We start from the raw sequence: 27,931 nt of genomic DNA on the forward strand, positions 1-27,931 counted from the left end.
AGGTTCAATGTGTTGTCTATTCAGAGATGCTCTCTTCAGCATACCTTGGATGTAAGAAGTAGTTATTTGTGCTACTGTTAAGAGAATAGTAGTTTGGCTAAACCCTGGAAACGGTTTCTCAGGAAAATCCCAGCAGTTGCTCAGTTTGAATTTAGCAAGTTGTCTTGATAATGGCTACATGACTACATGGATTAAGTTGCTGCCATGTGTCTGGTTGATCAGGCATCTGCATTTGTTGTTGCAACCAAAGGAAGCAGAAGAGCATCTCTAGATACACAGCATGTTTAGCAGCTGAAGAGCAGAGCCACATAATGTTATTTACAAGATATCAACGATGTAAAAAGACCAGATAATGGGTCAAAGTTCATATGGTACACACTTATACCATTAAACTGGCAAGCGAATAACTTAAACCATCTTACAGTGCAGTGTTCTGCTAGGAAACCTTGGGTTGTTTGGGCTAGAAATGATAAACGTCAAAGTCACAGTCCAATGCATGTTCAGTTCATTGTGTTTATTTTCCATTTACAATGGCGCTTTTATAAAATATTTGATGCCGGAACATCAAAACAAATGTAGAAATGACACCATACACACATTCCCCATGAATACATATTAACACACTTTAGAAAAGTACACACTGTCCTCTTTAGAGCCTTTGGTCTGGAACATACGCCAGGTGGAAACAACAAGCATCTGCAGAAGAAGAGTTCTCTCTGTGCACCATTGAAGCCTTATCGTGTTTCGTATGAGTAAAGATTATACAGTGCACACATGGTTCCAGTTGCCTTTTCCTAACACCTTAGAATGTTTTGCATCACTGAGGCGTTTATAACCGTGCGGGATCCTGATGGTTGTCCATTTCCATAACGCTAAAATTATTTGCATAAGACAGAATGAAAGGCAAAGCAAATCGAACCAAGCACCAGGCACTGTAGAGCGAGGCACTTGAGCGCCCAACACTTCTGGTTTGGCTTCATGACATTTGGCACATGAGGGTGGCTTTGCACTTTAAACTGCATGTATGTGTTTGTGTAGGTGTGTTGGTGAGAAAAAGAGAGCCCTGTCGAGGGAGATTCACACCTATTGCTGTCTCCTAATTATCTTGTTGTGCCTCTGAAAACTGGCTAGGCAAATGACTTACATTCATTCTCCTCATATTTACACACCCATCATATAAAGTACGCGCTCTCGTGATTCAAGAGTGATATTTGAGCAGCCCTCTCACTGAGGCATAATGTAAAAGTCCAGAAAACCCGCTCACTTAGAGGGCTTTCAAAAAAAAAAAAAAAAAAAGGTAATCCATTAGTTCATGAGTGTTTTTTATTCCCATCATGCAGCGCTTAAACTTTCCTTGGCAATCATGAGGTTAGCAGAGTGATCCTGTGCGGGCAGATGAAAGCAGGGAGCTGCTATGATGTGGAGGTGTCTGACTGGCTGAGGTCCTTCTTGCTCTTCTTCTTCTTCTTCTTCTTGTCCCCTTTGCAGGGCTTGCAAACACAGCACAGGATGCAGGGCGAGGCCAGCAGGAGGAGAGGTGACGTCACCAGCACAATGATACTGACTCCCACCAGGATCCCCACCACCTGAGCAGAGACACAGCAATAAATACTGTAATTACTCTTCTTATTAGCACTGGGTCAAATGACTGTGTCAAAGGACTTGGTCATAATGGCATCAGAGATCCATCATCTGACTGTCCCTACAGAAGTCGTTCAGTTCCCTGTTTTGGTTTTATCGTTTGTAACTTTACTGTCTTCATTTTCTGTTTAGATTCAGTTCTGGTGCAAACCTTCTTTACATCACCTACCCAGCAATAAACATTCTGAAAACATTAACAGGTAGCTGGTAAACACATCTGAACTTTTGGGAACTATGGAGACTTAAAAAAAAAATGAAATTAATGAAAGTGAACTTACATTTACCAGCAAGACAGAACCAGGACTTCAACTGTCAAGAAAAGTGACTAAAGAACGCAGTCGCTTTTTGAATACTAGGGCTTGCTGTGTGGTTTATGAGTGTATTTTGCTAACTAAGCTTGCTAACTTTGCCCGATAACGTAACACTCGTACCTCTTTTCACATTAAGTTCACTTTTGACCCCATAAAACCAACCTGGTGGCAGCTAAAATGCAACGCTGAAGTTTCTCAAGTGTGAAGCCTAAAAGAAGTGAATGATGTTGTTTCAACAAAGTTCCTCTTTTATATACAGTCTCTAGTTTTAAATTACTGTAACTGTTAAAACCTGACAGACTTTATTTATGTTAAATTGTTAAATCATTTATTCAGTAAACTTGATACACATACCATTATATGAATAATCCCTGTATGTGTAAACAAATAAGGCACACATATATATGTACATATCTTTGTGGACTTCCTGGTTTTCTGTTTCCCTTTGACAACACTCCCATGCACAAGCTGAAGTCCGTGGAGACATGTTTTGGAGTGAAAAGGCATGGCCTCCACTTAATCAGATACAGCACATCTGAGATGATCAGGAATGCCAAACTGTGACTCAATCTTTATCGGTCAATCTCAGCAGCTTACCTCAATAATTCTTTGGATGACTGTATGCTGCCGTAGCAGGGCAGACAGTAATAGCTGTGGTAGTGGATGTGACATGTTAAATAACCACAGATACATGTCATATACCGATGTCAACATTGTTTTGGATATGTAGTTACACTAAGGGTCGGCAAAAAACATCGCAGGTTAAATCTAACAGACTCAAGTACTTAAATGCAGTGGTGGAAAAATAATTTAAGGTGAACATACTTAGAGGACCTGTTAGGCAAGGGTGTAACCAGCTCTATAATGAGTTGTTTTGCACGAAACAACTTCGCTGCTGTACTTCGGCTCTTCACATACTTAGCAACCTGTACACACCGAGACGTAATCTGGAGGCCCCAAGCAAACTTATCATGTGATAATGGCATTAGAGGAGGAGAAAGCAGATGGAAAGTAGGTCTGGTGGGCAAGTAATCTTTTTGTTGCATAGTTGGTGTCATTATGGGCCAGGAATTTGAGATTAGCTTAGGGATTTGCTGAGTTTAAAGGACTTCTTCAATGAACTGTTGGAAAACAAGAAGTCATAAACAGCAAGCTATGTGAGGCTTTAATGTTCTTAAAGTGATATATAGTAATAAACCAAGCAGCTGATAAACTGAGAGACAGTAATTATATCCCATGTCTCATAGTGATTGAGAGCTGGGTTGAAGTCCAAAATCCAGGTTATGTGCTGGTATGATTTGACTCAAATCCAGTCCATGTATACAACAACCAGGTGGTTCTGTGGTCTAATCCATTCAGACAATAACAACATCACAAAATGTCACGCACTGCTGCCTTACAACTGGGCTTACCTGCGTTCTGTTCCACATAACCGAAGCCCTGGAGTGTCCCAGCTTGTTTCTGCATGGCCCCTTATCATAATGTCTCAGAAAGATATCACCCTGCATTTAAACACAACATACACATGCATGCAAAGACAGGTGACTATGCAGTAAAGGAAATATTCCATTTGAATTTGGAAAAAAAGTAAGAAAAAAAGAAAGATGCATCACAGCTATTGTTTAGTTAGCAGGGGAGACTTACATCCAGATTCTGCAGACAGTACCAGCAGAAGGTGTGTTTGCAGCTTTTACACAGCATCTGTGCACAGCCTTGGTTTCTCTCGATGTAGATACCACACATAGGACACTGCTTGATGGGCATGTCAGAGTCACTGTCTGAGCGTGTCCTGTGAATTGGAACAAAGGCACACACGAGGAATGCCGTTAATGCCGCGAGGGCCTCCAGGCAGTGCGTGCAATCTTTATTTAGAGGCAAAGGTGAAGTGTTGTTATTCAATGTAAAGTGGAAAGCAGAGTCTTGAAGTTATGGTTAAGAATTTACAAATACATATTTCTCAAGGCCGTTTCTTTAAACGCGCTAAAGATAACATCTCTCTCATTCTAGATGTCATGCAGCCCTCAAAAAACCCTGTTTTTGATTAATACGAGATAGCAGAAGCTATCGCAGCTCATGTGATGTCAGAAAACAATACTGCAAAAAAACCAAACAACAAATCTGCTCAAAAAAGACAAAGTCAGCAGGAGACAGAGAGCAGTTCCTTGTTTTAAAAGAGGAAATTGAGCATTGTTTTGGGAAATAAAACTATAAGATATAAGATAAAATGCAAATGCAAACACTACTGAAAGCCTCTGCAGGCTGAAAACCCCCCCAGATATTATGCTGCCACGTTCAACTCAAAATTGGATTTTAACTCATCTTTCTCATCCCCAGCGCAGGGATCATCACTTCACTGCTGTACAGTGAGGTAATTGGATCGGTGCCCATCCTCCTCCTCCTCTGTTTGGCACAGAGACAATGGAATTCCGATATAACTCAGTGACTCCCCAGTGACATCAGTCAGTCTGGCAGAGTCACAGCTCAGCGCAGCGCAGTAATGTCCCTGCTCAACTGGGACGCTTCTGAGGCACACTAAGTTATTAATCCTGAAATAATGTTTTTATAGAGCAAAGGGTTTCTACAGAGAGATGAGGAGCTACCCATCACTTATGTGATTCATTCAGTGTGCTGTGAACATCCTACACCGGTGAAAGACTGGGATTTTCCTCATGGTGTAAAACACCACAATTGAAAATAAATGTAATCCACGCAATGCCAGAGAAAAATTCATCTGCCTCTGTCATTTCATCACATGCATGGCAACTGATTTGTGCAATCATGCATTGCTCACCAGTTTGGTTACAGCAAGTCTATCTCAGGGTCCTGACCTAATACCCTCCTCCAGCTTTTAGCCCAGTATCATTTCCAAAGTGTAGCTCTGTGGCTGCAAGCGGTGGGCAGTGGACCAAGAGGCTGGCTTTACTGACCTGCTTTGATGAGAAGGCGTCATCATGGCCTGCCGCTCGGGGCAAGCGTGGCCATCCTGCCAGGGCCCTCTGCAGCCGGAGCAGAAGACGGTGTGACAGGTCGGGCAGGGCACAGCGGCGGGGTGGCCTTCGGTGCTCTGCTCCACATTACACACAGCCTGACATTCAAGCACCGGGCACCAGGCTTTACTGGGGTCAAGCTTCACGCCTGTGGAGAGGAAAAGAATGGATGAGGCACATAGTCAAGATTTTGTAATTGAACTCTTTCTGTCAGTATCGCTATCATTAAAGCCACATGCCAGGAAGTAGAGTTAAAAAAAAGATAATCTAAAGCTCCAGTGGTTAGAACATTTTTGGAGTGGCTCAGATCAAAGATCAAAGATCACAGCTAGAGGACGATCGTTATTATTCACTGTAAACTTTTTTAAAGGAGCAGAAGCACTAATTAAATAAAACAAACTGTGACAAACTCACAGAGAAAAAACGTATTATTTTAAAATACCTGTGGCGGCCAATGGTACCAGCCTCCTAGAATATACACCTGTGGTATCAAAGTTCAAAATAAAATATAACATCCCATCACTCTTTTAAGGCTGAGGGGTAAAAAGCCAACGAGAGTGAGTCATCATGAATAAACAGATTTTTCCACTGTTATCAAATTGTTTTGGGCAAGATTATTTACCTTTTCCCACCATTATCAAGTATTATTTTTTGTGACGATCAGCTACTTTTACCTTTATTGGATGTTTTCACCACCATTATGAAGCAGTTATTAAGTAATCGTTGCTAATTATCAAGTAATTTTTATCATTACAAAATATTTTTCCATCATCGTCAAGCAACATGAAACAAACGTTTTCACCTTTAACATATAATTCTATCTAACAAAGGCATGCATTTGATTGGTTATTTCTGAAGATCAACAGTTTTCCTACAGGCTTTTGAGGAGTTGTGAAGAATGGGATTTTCCCTTTCTGAAGAAAATGAGCGTGACGTGTTGCAGACAAAACAAAAAGCAATCGTTGTGAGCTGACTCAAGCCCTTTACACTCCCAGCACACGCTTTCACTATGAATCATAACAAAAGGAACAACTGTAGTAAGACCGACTGCACTTTGCACTTTTTGGTTCTTCCAATAACACGAGTTTTATGATTTATGGACGGAGTAAACAATAACTGCTATTGGATTTGCAGTGTATTATTGCTGTGCAAATAGAAAATGTCAATATAGCTGCACAGCAAACTACCCCTTTGTTTGCAGCTTATAAATGTTAACAGCGTTTCCCACAGAGGTGCTGTTTGCCTTCACAAACATTTACCTAAACCAGTAGTACACAGTTTATCTCCACTGAGAATCTCTTTTCTTCAGATTAACAGATTATTAACATGGGTGTCTTATAGTATTTCTTATAGTAGTAATCCCTTTATTGTTTTATAGCTAGAATTTAAGTAACTTCTAGGCTAAAACTGTACCAGAATTAAACAGGACACAAAAAAATGGCTGCAGGCCTCACAATATGCCAGGCATGTTAAAATAAATACTGGCTGGGACTGTTTGTGTGACCTGCTTGTCATCAGACAATAGCATATAAACACAACAGTGCTTACCTCTCTCAAACTTGAGACGCAGATACAGCTCCACCTGACCTGCTGCTGCCAAAGCAGCTATCTGCAATCACACAGAGGTACTTCAGTTGTTTTACTGACTCAGATTTTATGATGCAGATTTCAGAGATGTGGAAAAAACAGCACTTTGGATACCATTAAATTTTCTAAACCAAAATCTTTCATGGTGCTCTAGATAAAAATGATGTTGTTTAGCATCATAGTTGACAATCTGACACTTCAAGTCATCTGCAATTTGCAGCATTATTTTCTAAAACTCATAAGCTGTTAAAAATGACACACTATGCAGTATTTTCCAGAAAAACACTACTAAAGGATGGACTTCCTAGCACAAGTCTTAATAAAGTTGTATTCTGATTAGCAGAAGATTAAGGAAGGGGCACTTTTCATGTGGTTTTGAGTCAGCATTTTCAGCCTCCCCACTGAAACGTTTACTATGTATTGTTTTAATGTTTCCATCTGACATCATTTCATTTATAGCTATTCACCCCTAAAACCAAAACTAGTTTCTTCAGAACTGTGATTAAGGGTGGATGTGCAGTATTTACACAATTTACACACTTTAAAAAGACAAGAATGAAAGTCCAGCTTCCTATTTCTTGAGAAGTATGGAAATGGCCTTTATGTCTGAAACCAAACCGGTTGAACCACCAACCTGGGACATTCGAGGAATGTGCAACAACAAAAACGCAGATCACTGATCATGTTTGCATTTTATCTCCTCTCATCATTTTTTCTGCTAGGTGCATTGTTAAACAGGCCGTACCTCTGAGTCCAGCAGCACTCCAGTCTTTCGGCACGCCATGTCGGGGCAGGTGATTGGTGCCCCCCCACCCTCCATTATGGCTAGCTTAACATACTGCTGCAAACACTGGAGAGGGAAGAAGGACAATAGGGCATTAGACTGAATGTTTAATCAGACAGGGAGAACTGTCATATGCTCGCCAGCAGCATTTTATCTGAAACAAGCGCAAGAGCTCAGAGAGCCACAATGTTACTCAGGACGAAATGAAAGGAAGCTGTTGGGTTAAACCGGGCAGCTGAAATGTCACAAAAAGAGAGCTTCCTCACGAGTGCTCACAAAGTCAAAAGTCATGTGTTGCCCAAGCCATGACATTGGGTAAGGCAGGAGAAACTGTGGAAGCACTGTTCAAAAAAGCAGTGCTGTTTTCAAAAATTAAAGTTAAAAAATTCTTTAAAGAAGAAAAACTTTTGCATGAGCACAAACCTGTGCTTGCTTTGTGAATACAGCCCTCACACAGCATGAAGCACTGGTCACACAAACAGAGCTGGAACAACACCAGCAACACGGTGTGCTCTTTAAGCAGACAGAAGGAGATGGTTCACATTTTTATACTAAAGATAAGTACGTGTTTCGGTATCAATTTCCCTCGCTGTGTCGTACCCTGCACATGTACGTGAGGTTTATCTGTGCGACCTTGTGCGTGCCGCTCTGACAAATGCAGCGAGCTTGGAAAGAGATTAACACCTGCCACTATCTGGCTCCGTTTTGATATGCAGGCAGGCACGCTTGAGACCAGAACAGTGCAGCAGCGGACCTTTGCACTCCTGTTATAAATATTACAGCTCTGTTATCTAAAGATAGCACTTCTCATCATCTCACATGAAGGAGTGAAACTGAAACTCAGGATAAGTTTGTGAGTTTAAAAACAACAAATATAGAACGAAGCGATAAAGCACATGAGAAAAGAAATTCCACGGACAATTCAAAGACGGTAAATGTGAAAAACAGACAGCCCTGTGTTGAAATCAGCATAATTTTCCTGGAATGGAAGTGTGATAGATTTGCCTATAAAAGGATTAATTATAAGGTCATAAAGGAGGAAGTGGTGTTGTAATAATAAAAAAAAGAAAAAAAAAACTCATTCCAAGTAATTTAAACATTTGCCTAAATTGCCCAAATTGTAAAAAGCTGGTTTTGGATCACTGTCCTGAAATTTTCAGCACCTGCAGGAAATGATTAAATGCATGAGAAATGAAATAAATATATTTATATAGCTTGACACATGCACTCTGAGTCACTGACTCAAATGAAGACCTGGACACGATGAGCAGCACCTCCTGAAAAAACCTGAATGCATCATCTGTACCTACCGCTGTGCAGTAGATGCACTTGCAGCTCTGCAGTCCTGTGGTGCCTGTCGATGGCTGCTCGCTGAGGCACAGTTTGCAGAACACCTGCAGGTTGGCGGCAGCCTCGGGCGTCTCCGGCGCTGATTCCCGGGCTTCCCGGCTCACGGTGGGACTCCCGCTGGCCATGACGAGGCGAGGGCGGCCAGCAGGAAGAGAAGACACGAGGATGGACGAATCAAGCCTCTCTTAGCCTTTCTGCTGGGAACGGAGAGCAGCCATGGCCTCCATGTTCCTAAAAAGCAGAAACAGCACTAATCTATTTGTCTATTCAGTATGGGTGTAACTCTTTGCTTTGCCTTCCCTGTCAGATAACACTGCACCCTCTTTCTAAAAACCGCCATCCCTTCTGCCTGCAGCAATGCCCTGTGATTGTTTTGTTAAATGAGTGACGATTACTCACAGCTTAAAGCTGCGTGATGTACGAAGCAAATTTGAGTTATGTGTTATTGCTACAGTAATATGAAAACAGCCTCATTATCCTTTGTTGTGTCTCCATATATTCTTGCTATTTTCAAGTCCAGAGTCAAGGCGTGTGTTTACTAAGCCCGCAGTTATTGAGCAGCGCTTCATTTATCCTGACAGGAAGAACTGGCTGCTGACTGTCACATCCACTTTACAGAAACACGGCAAAGTCTTGTGTAATTATAGGTTGGAATTTTGTGAACATAATGCCTCAAGAGACTAAATTACATCAGGGGAAAGGTGGTTTTGAACACTCTGAACTGTAGTTAAGTTTAAAAAGTATTAAAAGCAATTAGCCGAGACAGAATGGTGATGCTTCACGTTGTCTTTGCTTCAGTATTTAGTTGAAGCTGAACCTCTGAATCGGGCTTTGTGGGAGCAGCATGGTGACCTTGTTTTTGCGTTTATGGTGACAGCCTCTCTAGCGCCCACTGCCACAAATGGGAGAGAGCATTCTCTGAGCTAACAAAGAGAGAACGACAAAAAAACCCCAATACAAAACAAAACAAAACTAGGAAATATGTATTTATTCTCTGAAATGCCTTTCAGTGTGTGTATTATCACATCATTATTATTAGTCTAAATGACATGTGACATTCCCAGTGATTTCAGTCTGGACCAAATTAGTGAACTGGCTAACCAGCCAATACCAACATATTACCATCTACAAAGCCACAATGCAAACCTTCTTTGCTTATGAAAAAAAATAAAAATAATTATGGACTACTTATTTTAGGACAGCAAGACAAAGGTCTAGTCTGAAAAAACTCTAGTCTGAACTTAAAGGAAACTCAAGTCACCCTCCAAAAAATCCCTTTTGGTTCAGTCCTGTTCCAAAAAGCATGAGAAATAATAACCCCATAATCTGGGATTTGAGATTAATCGCGTGGACAACAGTGGTTGGACAGAGAACAGGGTCACACAGGAAACTGTGGCGTTAAAAAACACACTGTGCAGCCTGAGCGGCTGCTGAAATCACACATGATCTTGTACATGATGTTCTCTGCTTCAGCAGCCTATTAATGTTGGCTGGAAACTTTGGAGCCATTCAATCAATATAGCAAACTCCGCCACTGGTGTCCTCCTTTGTAGTGTGTTAATGATCGTTCCCTGGTAACACACACGATAGCTGGGCATGCTGAGCTCTGTGCACGTTGCTATTTTTGCACAGTCATAGTCTGCTCTCCTGCACTACTTTCAGGCAGACGTGCTGAGCCGGCTGCAGTCATCGTCCCATAATGCCGTCAGCCTGTCCTGTCCTGCCTGAGCATAACCACCCCTGTGGTTTCGCATGGGAAATTACAGCTTTCGTGCCTACTAGCCTTGCTTCATGGAAACTCCAGCATTATTAACAAAGTGAAGCCTTCATCCCGAAGCAACTTCAAAGTTTAGAACTTAAGATTACCTGGGTAACGTTCAGTCAACATATCACACATGCGGAAGGCTTCACATCTTAGAAAATTTGATAAATCACATTTGTGTTGGCGTCTGCCTTTCAGATCGTGGATAAAAAGTAATTGTGATGTTTTCAGTGCTGCACACACAGCGAGTGTAAGGTGGAACAAATGATTACTTTGCACCTAAATTTAAATAATGCAAAGTCCTAACAACCGGAATCTTTAATCCAAAGCCTTCCCTTTTAGAACTGTCCTTCAAAAAAAAAAACACACACAAAAAAAACCCTTCTGATTGTAATCCAAAAGCTCACATTCAACCTCGAACCTCCACTGTTGCAGCACTTCCTTAATTAGAATGCTTTTGTGTGCAATTGCTTTCTTTTTCCGTGTGGAAGCTGGCCATTCAGCAATTAAAACCCCTCACGGATCAAGGTCTAAATGGCATTCCAGACATTGAGGGCAGGGTGAAGTGGGGTGAGGTGGTGGGGATCAAAGCATCATTGTTGACCGGGGAGGCAGAAACGGAAAAACCAGATCTGCCTGGTAAAAAGCTGCTGCTGCTTTCACACAGACTGTCACTGTGCTGTGGAAGGAGACAGCAGAGAGTGTGCACTGGGGTAGCAGAATTTATATGGCATCATTTGTACGTTTCCAATCACACCATTTGTGTGTCTTTTGGGTTTTTTTTGTTTGTGTTTGTGTGTGTGTGGGTGTGTGTGTGTGGGGTGCATAGAATAAAATGGCACATAAAGTTGAAACATAGCAGAAGGAAATGACAGTGTGGGAAAATGTAAGCCTTGATGGTAATGCACACCAGATAATCACAAGTGTGCTCAGTACAGATATGATTTAAAGGCTGCCTTTGTGCATGCATATTCCCAGACTGCTGATATCTGGTCTTTCTGCACTGCGATCAACCACAAACACACACGTGAAATCTGAGACATCTGCAGCTGTGTCAAGGTTGTACACCAGCACAGGTCACAGAGCGCTTTTTTCATACGCTTTTTTATGATACCACCTTAATGAACAGCTTTGAGGGTGGACAGTACAGGTACAAATGGTGCGGAACCTACCTTCCCTGTGGACCACTGGGCGTAGAAGCAGTCTGAGTCCAGATCCACAGCCGCAGTGCTCTTGTTACTGTGGCACAGACACATGTGTTATAACACAGTCTGGTGCTGTAATAACCTGCTGTCAACGCCTAATGCCACTGCGGCCGCCTCGATACCGCCTCCTCCAAGTGCGTTGCGGGATTAAAGAAAATCTAAATCATGTTTAACCCTCCTGCTCTCTCCTGTCCTGCTCTCTGCTTGTGTCTGAGTTTCGGTTCTCCTGCCTCTCGTCCCCATCCAGGAAGCTCTTTGCTCTCCACTTATCTGGACTCTCGACTGCGCCTGCTGGCTGCTTCAATAAACTCATGCTGCTTTCAAGTACTGTCGGAAATGTTCCCGCAGGAACAAAAAGAAGGCTTGACATAAACGATATTCCTGCAGCATACATTTTTGATGGCACGGTTGTTGTCTGTAGTAGAAATAACTATGCCAAGTTCATGTTATTAATTCAACCTCAGGCTATCAGAATTTACAATCTTAAAATGTGGGCATTACTTAAGTAAAGGGGCTATTTGCATTTTGGGACATTTTTCGGAGCTACTTGTGCACGAGCTAGCTGAGCCATAGCTTGTGACTTTACGAAGCAAATTCTAGCTAAAAAAAAAGAAAGACAAAGGAAAACAAATGCAGTTTTAATGATTACTCTTAGAATAAATATTCAGCATATCTACAAACCCTTGCCTCTTCGAGCCCCCCAGACAGAAAAACACTTAGTTCACAGTGCAGCAATTTCCTTTAGGGTTCTGGTACACCTAGCAACCACAGCCTCATAAAACAAATCAGAATGGCCTCTGTTGCCTTGGTGTTGTGGTGCAAACAGTGGTACAAAAAGGAAAAACAGATTATGGTGCTCAATACATACAAAATCCACCTGTATGCAGATGCTTTTTAATCAGAACAATATGTTTAATGATAACATATAATTATTGTTGTTATCCATATGTAATGGTTATTTTTTAATTTATCGTTCAGAAAATTTCACTTTGGTGTGGAGTTCTGTTTCTGGAAATGAGCAAATTTGTGAAATCTACAATATCATAAATAAACAGGTCTACCTCAACATCTTGGTGCGACATGGAAACCCTTCTGTATGGGAATTGATTGGGTCGTACACCAACGAGACAATGACACCAAGTATACTTCAACGGAATCTGGAGTACTGGAACTGATGGATTGGGCACGTCAAAGTCTGGACTTAAATCCTATTGAACAGATTTGGAATTTAGTGGTCTCAAAGATGGATCGCAAAAAACGTTTCATCCAAAAGAAGGAAGCAAAGAAACTTGTGAAAAGTACATAAAATAATGGCAGCAAGAATGCGAGCTGCTGTCAAGGCTAAAGGAGGCCATACAAAATATTATATTCTTTGATTACTATGTGTGAATAAGGACTGTAGTTATTTCAGTTTGTTATTTGCTTAATAAGTAACAATATCATTTTTGGTTATAAACGCATTTTTGTTTGCATTTTCTTGTCTTTATGACATTATTATTAGGCCTGTTAGTTTGTTAAGATTGTTACTCCAACTGCTCAGTGCCCTGAGGTACTGGTCCCGATAGATTGCAGCCTCCTGATGGACTGCAGCCCCCTGCAGTAATCTTCCTTGCCCGTCTGTGTCCTGGATGTATACAACTGTGCAGAATGATGTAAGAAAGATATCATCTTACTTGTAATGCAATAACCAATTTTAGAGTTTTGTGGTCAAGTTTATGATGAGGCATGCACAAAAGCTAAACAAGGGGTTTGTGGTCATTGTTAGGTTACATGACGGGTAGCAGGCATCGATTTATATTTAAGGCAATGATGATTAGATTTCCTTTTATAGTAGCTTTATACTCTCACGGGGTTAGAAATCAGACATATGCCTTGTGAAACATCTGCTCTAACCCGCCCAGCTTCGACAGGTAAATGCTACTTATATAATAATCGGGCATGGGGGCTAGAATAAGCTTTAATACATTACAAGAAAACATTTTAAAAGTTGATTCGTGATTTTACACTAATTTCTGGGTCTTTGTTGCTGTGTGCCATATTAGCTTACGGTAGATGCCCACAGTTTGCCTCGCTACATTCAACAATAGGACTGGCCTGAAACTGAAACAGTAAGCGTGTGCGGAGATGCCCCATTACCTCATGAGAATGGCTGGTTATTGTTTATCTTGTTAAAACTCTTTATCTGCTTTATATACATCTATACCTATACTTATTTCATGTAATGCCATAATTTAGAAGAACAAATGGAGCCTATGATATCTGACTTTATTGGGCGTAAAGATTTCACTCACACATTGAAAAGATTTCTTTGTTAGGCTACCCTGCTAGCAGCCTCAGCAGGCTAACCACAAACCAAAACCTACTTGCACGAAGTTGCATCATTTCATGCTATCGGCCTCAATGCTACAGTGCAAAATGTAAGTAATTTAGATTTGATTGTGTCTTTTTTGTTAATAAATCATTAGGACATGTTTTGGATTTCAAGGGGAAAATAAAAAGTCCGAGGTTTAGTGAAGGTCGCATCTGCGTGAAAATAAAGAAGGACATCTTTAACTTGGTGTTTAGCAGCATCTCTAATGTTACTGTCTCATCACAATCACATAAAAAACTAAAGTATAACAGAATAATGTCCACAACAATACAAACATTACAGAGAAACCCCTCTAACCTGAAGTTAACTGCATGGAAACCCCGAGTTAAAGTACGCATGCGCAGGGGCTTTTCCCAAAGTACGGTTTATCAGTCGGCGTGAGTACGAGCGCGTCTCACAAGGACAGTATCACAAACAGGCGAAAGATGGATAGCACTGACCCTCTGCCACTGTCTCCTTTTATTAACAACAGCTTTGCAAAGACGAAAGAAGGAAGCTTATTAAATCAGGTGAGATTATTTAGAGCTTTCTGCTTCAATAACGGGCGGGATGTCATGTCTGAAATCTGACTATGCCTCTCTTCTGTTAGTTATCATGTCCTATTGTAGAATACCATGTATTTCATTTCACTATTTTTAATGTGGGGAAAATACTTTTAAAGTAGTTTTGCTTCAGTTTAAAACTTCTTTGAGATGTAGCACGGTTTCCGTGTTTTGTTTGTGAAGAAAGAAAATTCTCATCGACTTGTTGTAGGGAAGAAGTCACGTGACCTAGATATAATACACAGGTGGTCTGTCCGGTTGGGATGTGGTTTGGAGACGAAAAAAACGCCCACTCAGTTGCCTCTGCAGAAAAACACGTTTTCATTTTAAAAGACGTGATGTCATCCATACTCATATATTTTTAATGTATTTTTTTTGTGCCCCCTCCCTCCAGGTGATGCCATCTAAAACCTCCACCGTGGCCACCATGATCCAAGTGGTGCAAAGAGTGGTGCAGAACAGCTGCATAAGGGCCTGTCAGCTGCTCTGCCTGCCTTTTGACCCTGTGATGTGCGAAAAAGTCACATGTTGCTCAGGTAAAAAAAAACAAAACCGAACAAAAATGACCTTATTGGAGGTAGATTTTACATTTATTCTTTACATAACTATAATTGCACGAATACATCTGTTTATTTGTGTTTTGTCGTTATAATCATGATGAACTTTCAGTTTGCCTATGTAAGCTGGAAAGATAATGTGTCATTAGTAAAAAAGTAACCTTCCCTCTCTTATTCCCTTTACAGCTGAAACTCATCAGCCCAAGGAGAATAAAAACATTCAAGGTAACATTTAACTTTATATGTTTAATAAAACGTTGGCTTCCTTAAATATTTTTTGGTAAAATCTTTTGCTTCCCCTTTTCCCCCATCTTTATATTTTCCATTACATATTTTTCACGAGCCTGGAGGCGTGCTGCATTGCGGTTCATTACACATATTAATTGTATGCGTGATGGAAGATTTTTAACTCCAACCAGCTTTCGCCGTACATTCAGGAACTTAAAACTGTGACATCACTATGGATCAACAACTTCTCATTTTCTCTTCCCTTTTCTTCTGCTTTCCCCCTCACACAGCAATGGCCCTTCAGAGTCCGCCGTCAACAATACTGATCGTCAACATCAGCAACTCCACGTTGATTGACTGCGTCATTGGAAACGGCACCCGTCCGGTGGTCGAGTGTCAGCCTCTCATGCAGGAAACTGAACGCCACATGAAAGGTGTGTAACAGCAAAGCCTGGCCAGCTGAACATCTCTTTAAAATACGCTATGCCGACTGCACTCATGTGAAGTGCAAGCTTTTAATTTAAGTTGTGTTACAGGTCAGATGAGGTTTAGCTGCTACGGCGGGAAACAGGAGTCAGCACAGGATGCTGCTTTGCCACCACTTCTTCCATCAGAAGAGCATCCAAGTATCAGCATCCACAGCTCCCACGTCAGCTACACCATCATTGGAGACAACAACAGCATGCATGTTGATATGAGCCAGCCGTCCAACTAAAACGGAAGATTCACAAGTGTGCCACATGTACACACACATGCAGACTCAAGAAACACTGTAGCCACAATTATAACTTCAGCTTAGTATCAGGCCAAACATTTTCAGTCTGGAGGTGAGAGATAACAATGTCTCTACTAATCAAAAACTATGCCAGATAAGCAGTTCATTATTATAAAACACAAAAAAAGAGCTGTTTTGTGGACATTTTGATTGAATCGTGGCTCAAGAGTTGGGAGTTCGCCTTGTAATCGGAAGGTTGCCGGTTCGAGCCCCAGCTTGGACAGTCTCGGTCGTTGTGTCCTTGGGCAAGACACTTCACTCGTTGCCTACTGGTGGTGGTCAGAGGGCCCGGTGTCGCCAGTGTCCGGCAGCCTCGCCTCTGTCAAAATGTAGCTTGCCATCACCAGTGTGTGACTGGGTGGATGACTGGTTGTGTAAAGCGCCTTGGGGTCCTTAGGGACTAGTAAAGCGCTATACAAATACATTTACCAAATGTTATGTTATGTCTGTCACGCCATGATACGGGCTTGGGTTAAAATGTATGGCCTATGGTCATTAACAGTAGACTATTTAGTAGTATTTATTGCCAGAGGTAATTTTGATTTCTTGTGTCTCTATATTTGATATTGCTTAATATAAAATAACTGTGACTTTGATATGTACATAAAACTGAGTAAGAGGACTATGAATGAATGAGTTTTAACTGTTGTAACGGTAACTGCTATTATATTTATAATAAAGACTTCACATACTGCATTAGTGTTTGTTTTTATTCATATCATCATGTCAATGACATTCAGCAGCACTATCAAAAAGTCATTTCTTCTTTTTCTTTCTTTCCTTCTTGTTCCCTTTCTTGCCTTTCTTAGCTTTTTTAAAACCGCAGAGTCCTCGGCGTACGATGCAGCCTCTCCACCAGGCCTGCAGCTGCACAGAAACAGGGATTCAGTTCAGTTGTATTTATACAGCGGCAAATCAAAACAACAGTCACCTCAAGGTGCTTTATATCGTAAGGTAGACCATACAATAATACATACAGCAAAAACCAACAGTCATATGACCCACTATGAGCAAGCACTTTGGCAACAGTGGAAAGGGAAACCTCCCTTTTAACAGGAAGAAACCTCCAGCAGAACCAGACTCAGAGAGGGGCAGCCGTCTGCCGTGGTTGGGAATGAAAATCCCACAGTCCATGTTCATTCTGCCTGCTGAATACCCTCGTATTCCTTAGCGTTGTTCTTGAATACGAGAACAACCGAACTTAAAGAGCATGAACTGTGCTGGCGAGGCCTGTGCGCCAGTTGGATACTGTTACCTTGGTGGCAGCTCTGATCCGTGCCTGCTGTTGGTGCAGTTTCTCTTGCTCCTCCCTGTCCTCCATCACCATCTGCTCCATCTCCTTGAACTGAAATCAGGAAGTAATTGACATTCACTTAATAACGAACTAATTAGCATCTGCATCTGTTCAGCACCGTGAGCCGCCGACCTTCATTTTCATGTCCTCCAGCCTGTCTAAGTTCAGGTCCTTTTTGAAGCACATGTTGTGGAGCTGCTTGCTCTTCTCCTGCACCATCTGCTCTGTGTGCTTCTGCAGCTCATGCAGCAGCTGCTGCAGCTCCTGATCAGCAACAGTGCAAAGTTAGGTTCATCATATTATCAGCAATCAAATTAATGAGATAAACAGTCTTCTGGAGAATGATAAACACAAAAAGATCAGCTACTTGATAAAAATGAGCCCAAACCACAGAAACTATGAATCCATACAAGCGACAAACCAGGAAAGAACTTTTTAGTTTCAGAGAAACTGAAAGGATTTGAGAAAAACACACACACACACACACACACACACACACACACACACACACACACACACACACACACACACACACACACACACACACACACACACACAAAACTGAGCACAGTGTTGGTTTAGTTAAATCTCCTGTTGGCTTATGAATCCAATCACATGGCAAATTCATGTTATTCAAGCTGCTTTAGCCTCGACACAGTTCATGCACATCTCAAAGCTGCTTTGCAACCCACCTCCGCTGCCATGTCTCTCTGTGATAGTATTTCTGACTTTATCTATAACAAATGTCATATTTGTTGTCATCGATGCCTACCCTGTTCTGTGCTAGCGACTTCCTTGTGCTCTCCATGGATACAGATAAAATACCAGGGAAAAAATTACAGCAGATGGAAATCTTCTTTTAAATATCGAGTGATCTCAAGTGAACTGCTCCGAAGCTAATTTAATTATGTAGCACCAAATCCCAACACAGTTGCCTGAAGGTGCTTTATATAGTATGGTAAAGACCCCACAATAATACAGAGAAAACCCCAGCAACTACATGACTGCCCATGAGCACGCACTTGGCAAAAGTGGGAAGAAAAAACTCCTTTTTGAAGTACAGCTAAACTAATCACAGCCTCTAAGCCACACAGCTGCACAATGCTGCCTATAGTATTACTTCACCAACCTCATGCTGCCTCAGCAGGAATTTCTGAGACTCCTTGTGAACTCTCACCTCCTCCTTCAACTGTTTCTTCAGCAGCTGAGACAGGATGAGCCAATAAAGGTGATTATTTAGTCATTAAACATTTGACTTCTAAATCTAAAATGTAGAGCCGAGCGTCTTATATTTGGACCTACCTCCAGCTGCCCTTCCAGCAGTGCCTCAGCCTGACTGGTCTCACTCTGGATCTTCCTGAGCTGCAGCCCAGTGTCGTTCTCCTTAGTGTTCTCTTTATTTCTCATCTTTAACAAATCATCTTTCTTGTTTGCTTCATGGCGTATGACCTGCAGATACAGGCCCGGATGGAGACCAAGTAGTGGAATTACTGAACTCTTATTTTTTCGACCCTTACAGCTATTCATGAAGACAGTTGTTCCCTATGGGTCAGTTTCTTACCTGCAGTTTGAGAGTTTTCTGTTGGAGCTCCTCTTGTTGTTTCAGAAGAGTCTGTCTTCTCTTGCCCACTTGTTTCATTTCCTCCCTGAAAGGAGAGTGACTTACATTATAGATGCTGATTATTTCTCCATGTGTTTTTTCTCCTTGTCCTCTATTTGGAACACCCCCTTCTTTTTTACCACCAAGGTCAGGATTACTGGCAAATCATTCAAAGAAGAACCTTTTCATGTTCGTATCCCTTCTCCTCTGCTCGACTTCCTCCACATCCTGCAGCAGAGAGCTAAAACACTGTTTCTCCTCCAGCTCCAAATGTAGCTTGGACATCAGCTGTGAGATGTATTCACTGCAGTGAGATGAATTATTGAGAATAAAACTTTATACTTGATAATGGCTTTGTTTATTTGTTTGTTTTCAGTGTGTCCTGTGCTTCTTACCAATCCCTTGTCAACTTCCTGAGCTTGGCTTTCTCCTGCACAACACACACACACACACACACACACACACACACACACACACACACACACACACACACACACACACACACACGTAATGTAATAACGCCCAAAATACAGTTTTTCACAACACTGCTAGATCAAAGCAGCAGGCAGCTGTTGACAGATGTTCCCGTGGTAATACTGTGAAGTCACCTGTGCAGGTCTTTCCCTGCGTATCCGCATTGTGAGAATATGTCCCAGTATTTCCAGCTGGTGTGAACAGTCCTCCAATACTGCTACCAGTCTCAGACTCTGAATCCTGGATAAACACATCCTGTAGAAAATGAAGGCAGTGATGAACAGATAGATTCAAAGTTACACTCTTAAAGATGGGTTATTTTTAGCACGGCGCTGTCTAAGAGCTTGCTTGCGGAAATAAACCACAAGCTCTTTGAACCTCGGAGACATTGGCACTGGTGTGTGAAGGCTAAACGTTAGGCTCGGCGCTAGCTAACATTTCCGCTTCACGACAAAGAACATGGCAGGGGTACCAGGCAAAAACTGTGGCTTACTTCTCTCTTTCTCGCTTTGTGAATACCAGTAACCATTTCTAACACGAAACCAGAGCCGGAGATAAAGTTGAGGCTTTATGTTACTATGGTAACAAGGCCACTCCCCCCCTTGTAACTTTATTGACAGAGTAAAACATTTACAGACCTATTTAACACTCCGTTTGTTTACATTTATTTATTAATATAGAAATAAATGTAACTTCAAATGATGTATTCATTTATAAATAAAATCTAAAGGAACAACTTGTTTTTCACCCGGTCAATCAGGCATTATAAAAGACTATAACACAAAATTATACAAAATTTCCTTCTTCTGATTGTCTATTTACAACACCATTACTACTACTATTATTATTATTACTATTATTATTATTGTTGTTGTTGTTCTGTTTTATGATTTGGTGTTTTATAGTTAAAAAGAAATTTAATTATTTTCATTAGTAACCCTCATGGGTATCAAATTATGATCCAGGACTGAATAAAGACTTCCTACCATCTCTAGAAGGCACTTGGAGACACTTGAAAAAACAAGACATTATGTTTTTGGATACTTTAAAATAAAAGATGAATAAATAAATGATAAGGATAAATAAATGATGAGGCTGTGGTCAGCTATTGCATTACAGTTTATTGTTTATACTTGTCATTTGTTGCACTCTCTGCAGGGAGTTACAGCTTGAAGGTAATACAGACTGAAGGTACAAGCTACACTGTAGTACATGCATGATGCTGTCTGTCACACTGAGAGGTTTCTTCTGAAGACTTCGCAGCCCTCCTGTTCTCCACAGATGGACAATTTCCCTCTCAGCTCTACAGCAGTCTCATTGTCAGCACTGTCATCTTTGAGGCAACACACCTGAAGTTAGAACAAACCCTTTGAAACGATGTATGTACAGTAACAGCAGAGGACTGTTCAACAGATGAGAGCGATAACAAAAGGCATCTTTTAAGGCAAAATATGAAAAGACATGGAATGTGATGAAGTGTAAAATAAACATCCAGGCTGTGAGGAAGTTATATCTCTCTGCCAGTGAGACTGTGAATGACAAAAAATAAATCATAAAGGCATTGTATTAACATTAACTCTGAGTGACTGAAAGCTGGGCAGCGTGCTGTTATTTTATGTATTATGATTCATCTTTGCAAACATACAGAAACAAATCATTAACGTGATTCATGGGAAAGCAAGAGCGTTGCATCAGTTTAAGGTATGTTTTGAAAAGATGCTGTAATGCACATATTTCAGGTAAAATACTTAAAGGCAAATCTGAACCATCTGGGTCATAGTAATGTCTGAAATTATTATTATTATTATTTTTGTTACAGTCCTAAAATTGTGTTTTTCCTCAATCAGCCTCTGAGTAGGAGTGAGGGGATTGCAGGTGAACTCAACATTTGTTAGATGTTTTGATTCCCTTTAATCAAAAATACTTTGCTTGTGCTTTTGCTTCTGCCTAGAAACAGGTGATGTCATTCATATGCTTCCATTTCCAAGTCGGGATTTAATGATAGTTGGAGATTTTTGCCTATAGAAGCTCGTCAGGGTGCAAGGATAACTTCACAACTGATCAAAACTGGTTCATCACAAAAGTAAACTCGGATAGATTTTGGTGAGATCATAATTTTAGACTGATTGGAGAATTAATTAATGTTATAACTTGTCTTTTGAAAAAGTTCAAATCAGCTTTATTTATACCACACAAATTAACAGAAAAAAAGCACCTTAGAGATATCTGTGCATACCAAGTGGTGTGCAGTTTAAAAGATTTTAAAAGGCATTTACCAAATAATGGTAGGGACTAGAAATCTCAATAACATAGCCACAGCTGTGTTTTGACCTTTTTTCCCCCTAAAGCACCTTTGATAAGATATTTCTGAGAAAGGCAAAACTAAATAACTTATCCCTGATCTAAACCGCCTGCACAGATCTGATTAAGTACATTTATAATTTTTATTAGCATTAAACACTGATAAATGATTTTCTTTGTTTTTCAGAGGGCATTTTGGGCTTATTTTAATCTCTATATTTTTGTTAAAATCCTTGTTTATCATATACTGGGCCTTGATGGAGCCAGATCAACTTTATTCTGATTGGCTGCCCCTCACAAACACAACGTTTGCATGAGCTTTTGACTCCGAGAGATTATTTAGACATAGGCTGGTATCAGTATTTGAAGCGTGGCAATGTTTAATATATTACAACAATATTTAGATGGCAAAAGAAAAAGCATGGCAGGAGTGTTTTAAAGAACTTTGATCATTGTCTAATTACACATGAATATTTCATTTTAACAGAGACTGGAGCGATTGAGGTGGTCTTCCTCCATTAGCAAGACCACTGCATAAATCAATAACTTCATCAGGTGACATATTTATTTAAGGAGTTATTATTTGGCACTATAGTCAACATAAAAGCAGGTGATATTTCTCTTTGTGTAGCAACCTTTGGAGGAAAATAAAACGGGTGATTTATGTTGAATTCCTCAAGGAAGCATGGTTTCAAGAGCGCTGTCAATAGCAGAGAGGAGTGAGAGTCTCCCTGAGCATCATCAGCAAAAGTCTGAACTGAAAACAGAGGGTGACATTTTATCGAGTAATTATTTACTGTACATACATGTAAAAAACTAAATTATAGCCCATACAAAATGTACAGTTTGATCTTCTTTTTGATGACCGTCACTCTTAGTTTACAATACGATCGCTTTTCTGTTTTGTGCTTTTTATGTGAACGCGAGTTTAGGTGGAACAGACCGTGGCACCATCATGGAGGAAGGAAGTCAGTCCCCTTTGCACTTTGTCTCTGTTGAGTGAAATGCCTGTGTCCACACATTAAAGGTATTTCTGATATATTAATGATATTATTTAAAAAAAACACAAAAAAAGACTGGCAGATCTACAGTATTGTCTAGAGAAGCTGATCACGATCGGGACACAGCAGCCAGAAACCTCACTATCCACCACTAAGGTTCTTACAGCCATTCAGGCAGCTTTCTCCGACTCACGTCCACTAATACAGTAAGATCATATCCAGTGTTGTGCCATTGGAGCTGGAAGCAGCCAGAAGGAGAGATACAGAGTTTCAGATTTCATTGATTGTTCGTTCAGAGGGATGGTACTCCTCCCTTCCTTTAGGGGAGGACATGTAGAATGACTGTGTCTTGCGTTTTAAGCGAGCCCTCTTGGTGGCCAGTGACAGACTGTGTTTGCTGGAGGCGATTATGTCACAGATGAACTTCTTGCAGTCCACACAAACCTCCATGGTAGCCCAGTCCTCCGTCAGCTCTGGGGGAAGCTCCAGTTCTTCGTGAGACTTTAAAGAGCCGTGCTTCGAAAACCTACGGAGACAGAAACAGCAGAGGAGCTCAGCTTGAACGGAAGCAAAACACAACATTGTTTTGATATATTAACAATGTGAATTAGCTTTGGTTTCAAATGATCTAAAATTTGCATTCATAGCTAACCTAATCCATGGGTTATCAATTAAATGTGTTTAAAAACAAAAAACACATGAAACAACTCATCCTGAAAAGTTTAGTCATGCATGATAATACAGGTAAATTAAATCCAAACTTCATGATTTTCTTGCTGCTTTTGTGATAAGGACGCTGAATGATTTGGTAAATTTTGACAATCAGCCAAGCAGTTGCTGATGTGGTAGTTGCAATTTTATCCACTAGATGTCAGCAACACCCAACAAATCTTCTGACTGAAGAGGACACGCTGTACCAAGCAGTAGTAGCTACAATGAATAAGGCCTTTACTTTGCATTGTGTGTTTATGTTTTCAGTATTGCAGTTTGTGATGACGAACACGAGATGTATGATCTCCTCCTTTTGATTGTTGCACTGCTATTTCTAGTTTGAATAGTGTTGTTCATAGCTCTTACTTAGACATAGTCTTCTGGATGCTGTGGCGCTGTGGGTTACTGGAGGACTTGTCAGTTTTAGCAGCTGCTGCTGTTGTCGCTGCCCCAGGAGCTTTTCTGGGACCTTTAGATGCTCCTTTTGCAGGTTCTTTCAAAGCGGGGGATGCAGCAGCCCCTCCTGGTTTAGATGGACCTGGGGCTCCAGCCACTGACAGTCCTTGTCCTACAGAAGCCATGGCACTTATTCTCTCCCTTGGGAGAGTGTTGGTGGAGCCAATGGAGTAGATGGGCAAGCTGGAATAAGGTTTGGATGGCAGCCGCATCTGTCAGAGATGGAAGGCATGTATGAAAGAGATAAAACTTCCTCACAATGCGTATGGAAGCACAGTAATGATGCAAAACAAGAGAGAAGAGTGTCGTCAGTTTGAATTTGGTTGATTGGGAAGTAATTAGCCAAAGATCAGTGACCACCATTTGCCACATTAGGAAATATGTTACACTATTTACTTATTTATTTTAAAGAGGTCCACTTTATTGTCACCAGCACAAAGATAAAGGAAGATGTGATACTGCAGAAGAGGACTTATTTATCCCACGTGCCTTACCTTTTTGCAGCACTGTGCGCACACAGGCCTGCAAAGAGACGATTGACAGAAATTACAGGAGAAGGAATAAACGAAAGCAGCCATAGATCCTTAAATAATTATAAACAGAAGAGTATTAATGAAAAAGATGAAGATAATCATCTGAAATTGTTTACTTTTTGCAGAACTGGCAGGTGTAGGACCAGGTGAAGAAGGAAAACCTTTTGGCTCGACAACAGAAGCAAAGCTGCAACAGAAATATAGAGATCGCAGTAAATATAAAGAAGGTATTTGGAACCAAAAAAACATTTTTCTCAGGATAAAAGTTATACTGTTTCCCTAACCCACTTATGGTGTTATAATTTAACTGTGCTCATTTAGAAAGAGTAAGTAACCCCTGCTTATTAAAGAGAGATTACTTCTTTATAATAGAATTAACCTAGGCAATAAAAAAAATGCATTACCTTCCCCTTCTTCATGGCATTGTAGATGTCTTTGTACTGCTGGAACTTCTCCAGCTCTGCCTTCACCAGCACCTGTCTGATGTGCATCACCTCCTCCACCGTCAGAGACAGACACTCCACAGGAAAACAAAACTCCTCCTGCAGCAACAACAAGAATTATACGCACAGCAGTGAGTGGACCCAGCAGACTCAAAACACAGGACTCAGTGTTTTTCATTCAGCACACACATGCACAACTCTCCTGCACCTTTAAGAGCACTGAGAGTGGGTCCGGGCTACAATTGGGTCATAAAAATATCCTCATTGTTCAGTGAAAGAAAAGGCAGCTCAGAGGAGAATCATGATGTGGGAAAAACAGTGAACACTTTTTTCCTGCAGCAGTGCCGAGAAATAGTGTTCACAAAGCGTGCACTGATTGTCTTCAAGAACTGGCTAAAAAAAGAGAATTTCTTTTTATATTTGTTATCCAGCTGGAAGCAGCCATCAGAACATGATACACTGTGGTCATAAGGGATGGACATGGTCAGCAACAATACTCAGGCAGGCTGTGGCATTAAAACAATGCTCAGTTGGTCCTAAGGGGCGAAATGTGTGCCAAGAAAATATCCCCCAAACCATTACACCACTTAGGCTTAAGTATTTATACAGACATTGTGACCCTAGCATCTGAATGTGGCAGCAGAAACAGAAACTCATCAGACCATGCGCCGTTTTTCCAACCTGTTCTTCTATTGTGCAATCTTGGTGAGCCAGTGTGAACTGGGCCCTCAGTTTCCTGTTCTTAGCCCATAGGAGGAGCACCTAATGTGGTGTTGACCATGTCTACGTGGAACTCAAGGAACAAAGAGAGCAATATTAAATAAGGGAACATCCTAGATGACTGTGGTTTTATTGTAAGGGGAGGCTGTATATGTTTGTAGCCACAAGGTGTGTTTGTCTGCTACTCAGGGCATCCTCAGGGCCTTTGTAACAGTCGTACATTATGAATCCTTGATTGACTGCTGAAGTACAAGTTAACACACCGTGGTTCTTCCCATTACTCTCTGTTACCAGAAACGAGGAGGAGAGGAAACTTCAAATTCACTTTTTAGTGTTCAGAAACATGAAAAAAAGAGATCTTTGATCCTATGTTCGTCTTTCCTGTTACTTCCTGTAAACGCTCTGACAGTTCTTTGTTAGTTCTATGTTGCTATACGCTTGAGCCACTGTGTTAGATATCCAAAGCAATGTCCTCAGCCTGCTCTAGGTGAATGATATCTAGTGAAGAATTAGGAGGATGAGCAGCTACGATTATTATGACGGGACAGACTGATGGGAGACGGGCAAACCTCGGCCGAGTCTCTTCGAAGGATGTAAACCTTCCTGCACAGAGCAAAAAGTGTCTTCACCAACCCCAACACAAACACCTCGATAGGGTTGGAGCTCCACAAAGGGCACAGAGTGGAGGGAGAAGGGTGGAGAAGGAAGGGAATCCAGGAGTGATGCGAGATTTCGATTCCAACCTGAGCAAGAGAAGGTGGAGGTGTGTGTGCGTGTGGGAGGGAGGAAGAACAGAAAGCCTGCAATTTAACAGAGATACAGGGACTCAATGGTTCTGGTAAAAGAAGGAGGAGGGAAGAAATCCTGAGAAAGGGGCAAACAGAAGAGAGATGACAGCATGTGTGTTTAGTTTCAATCCTTCCTCATTTCCCTACAGATCTTGATGCTCTACATACTTATCTCGTTCTCCCTCTGCTTCTTTTGATTATTAAGTTATTTGACCACACTGGACACTGACAGCCAGTGGAACAAGTCAAAACAGCAATCGAAGGAATATCCTTTGAAACTAATGCATTAGGAGATTTGATTTTTTTGATTTCAATCTGGTCCAGTTCTGACTCTCTTCCAAAGTGTGTCTTTTGTCTTGTCTTTCTCCCCTAACCCCCCAATCAGTTGTGACAGTTGGCTGCCCCTGTAGTGTATTTAACTTATAACATAAAGCGCCTTGAGATGACTGTTGTTGTTATTTGGCGCTATATAAATAAAACTGAATTGAATTGAACTGAATCCTATTTCCAAATGTTTATTTTTAAATGATACACGAAGCTCTGACTCACCAGGGACTTGGAGCTCTGCTTGGAGGGCGGCTGAAACGGTCGGACATTAGTGGGTGTTTCCTTCTCAATAGAGTGTCTTCTCTGGGGGGTCTTACGCCTCTCTGGTTGAGGTGTAGAGGAGATGGGCAGGAACATGGGTGGAGCTGGTGTTCATAGATAGAACGTAAGAGAGAGAGAGAGAAAAAAAGAGTAAGTTTAACTGCAAAGAAGCAATTGATTGGTTAATCTTTGGCTCAAGACCTACTGATTATAAATAATCTTTCAAAATGAAAAGACTTTGGGCAACATGACTGGCAAGGCTGCAAGATTAAAAGCCATCGATCACTGCCAGCAGATAGCTTAGTTAAGGAGGCAGGGGGCGTCGAAAGGCTTCCTGACTCACTTTTCTTCCCCAGCACAGATTCTGGGGAAGTGTCATCCATCAGAGATGTCGCCACGCTGGAGCTGCTCGCTGATTTGTGTCCAACAATCTCATCCTGAATGCACAGAATACACATGCACATCAGTCATCACTTTTTCTGCACAACGTAAATGCATCTAGGAAAAATAAAATTCAAATACACAGAAACGCACTTCAGAGTCAGAGCTGTCCAGTTCAGCGAGGCTGGGAGCCTTCAGGAGCCTCTTTCTCTGAGGAACTGACTGAGATCCAGAGGGTTCGACTCTGGGTGATCCAGATCCGTTGGTGAGAGACAGAGAGCTGGATGTCCTCCTGCCCATACGTGGGCTGAACTCATCTGCATAGAGCCACACAGGAGAGTGTCATTCAGGCACAGCAGTTGAAACGAAACCCAAAACACATCCTCTCTTGATTCTTTGCATCCAAACAGGTTATACTTTGCATCTTTCTTTTACTATCCCATTTGTTATATGGGTAAACAGAGCTTTCAAGTTGTATTGGGTTTCAGTGGGTGGTGAGGTGAAAGGATGCAATGAATGATGTTACAGAGGACTGAGTTTT

General features: G+C 41.2%; 4 protein-coding genes across 13 annotated transcripts in view; 1 reads left to right on the plus strand and 3 right to left on the minus strand.

The window, feature by feature from the left end:
• Positions 1-493: 493 nt before the first annotated feature.
• Positions 494-11,920, minus strand: rnf144b (ring finger protein 144B). 2 transcript variants are annotated; one of them, XM_085177389.1, is made up of 8 exons: positions 11,595-11,919; positions 8,621-8,891; positions 7,272-7,376; positions 6,488-6,548; positions 4,880-5,087; positions 3,597-3,741; positions 3,365-3,454; positions 494-1,586 (listed from the first exon to the last, which is right to left on the minus strand). In XM_085177389.1, the coding sequence occupies exons 2-8, from the start codon at positions 8,783-8,785 to the stop codon at positions 1,413-1,415; spliced, it is 948 nt and encodes a 315-aa protein (XP_085033515.1). In that variant the 5' UTR covers positions 8,786-8,891; positions 11,595-11,919; the 3' UTR covers positions 494-1,412. The 2 variants fall into 2 exon arrangements, with proteins under 2 accessions (XP_085033515.1, XP_085033516.1); XM_085177390.1 differs by having other exon boundaries at positions 8,621-11,920.
• A 1,377-nt stretch (positions 11,921-13,297) lies between these two features.
• Positions 13,298-16,671, plus strand: LOC146508034 (uncharacterized). The gene is made up of 5 exons (XM_085177394.1): positions 13,298-14,507; positions 14,935-15,076; positions 15,284-15,322; positions 15,616-15,759; positions 15,862-16,671. Exons 1-5 carry the CDS (start codon positions 14,424-14,426, stop codon positions 16,038-16,040), a joined length of 588 nt encoding a protein of 195 aa, XP_085033520.1. The 5' UTR covers positions 13,298-14,423; the 3' UTR covers positions 16,041-16,671.
• Positions 16,672-16,839: 168 nt separating this feature from the next.
• drc9 (dynein regulatory complex subunit 9) lies at positions 16,840-20,129 on the minus strand. 2 transcript variants are annotated; one of them, XM_085177392.1, is made up of 10 exons: positions 19,962-20,129; positions 19,603-19,723; positions 19,390-19,424; positions 19,176-19,282; positions 18,956-19,040; positions 18,697-18,843; positions 18,524-18,598; positions 17,527-17,658; positions 17,356-17,445; positions 16,840-16,967 (listed from the first exon to the last, which is right to left on the minus strand). In XM_085177392.1, exons 1-10 carry the CDS (start codon positions 19,995-19,997, stop codon positions 16,857-16,859), a joined length of 939 nt encoding a protein of 312 aa, XP_085033518.1. In that variant the 5' UTR covers positions 19,998-20,129; the 3' UTR covers positions 16,840-16,856. The 2 variants fall into 2 exon arrangements, with proteins under 2 accessions (XP_085033518.1, XP_085033517.1); XM_085177391.1 differs by having other exon boundaries at positions 19,176-19,298; positions 19,962-20,080.
• Positions 20,130-20,569: 440 nt separating this feature from the next.
• Positions 20,570-27,931, minus strand: part of LOC146508036 (protein spire homolog 1-like) — a 38,618-nt gene continuing 31,256 nt past the window's right edge. For 4 of the 8 annotated variants that reach the window (XM_085177380.1, XM_085177384.1, XM_085177381.1 and 1 more), the window contains 9 exons: positions 27,544-27,707; positions 27,353-27,446; positions 26,971-27,113; positions 26,203-26,376; positions 24,875-25,012; positions 24,587-24,657; positions 24,432-24,459; positions 23,848-24,149; positions 20,570-23,296 (listed from right to left, as the gene is read on the minus strand). In XM_085177380.1, the coding sequence (XP_085033506.1) occupies positions 23,041-23,296; positions 23,848-24,149; positions 24,432-24,459; positions 24,587-24,657; positions 24,875-25,012; positions 26,203-26,376; positions 26,971-27,113; positions 27,353-27,446; positions 27,544-27,707 (1,370 nt within the window). In that variant the 3' untranslated portion in view covers positions 20,570-23,040. The remainder of the gene's footprint in view (positions 23,297-23,847; positions 24,150-24,431; positions 24,460-24,586; positions 24,658-24,874; positions 25,013-26,202; positions 26,377-26,970; positions 27,114-27,352; positions 27,447-27,543; positions 27,708-27,931) is intronic. The other 4 variants (XM_085177386.1, XM_085177387.1, XM_085177385.1 and 1 more) reach the window with 1 other exon arrangement.

Source organism: Neolamprologus multifasciatus, chromosome 11, assembly GCF_963576455.1.
Source record: "Neolamprologus multifasciatus chromosome 11, fNeoMul1.2, whole genome shotgun sequence".
NCBI classification, from domain to species: domain Eukaryota; kingdom Metazoa; phylum Chordata; class Actinopteri; order Cichliformes; family Cichlidae; genus Neolamprologus; species Neolamprologus multifasciatus.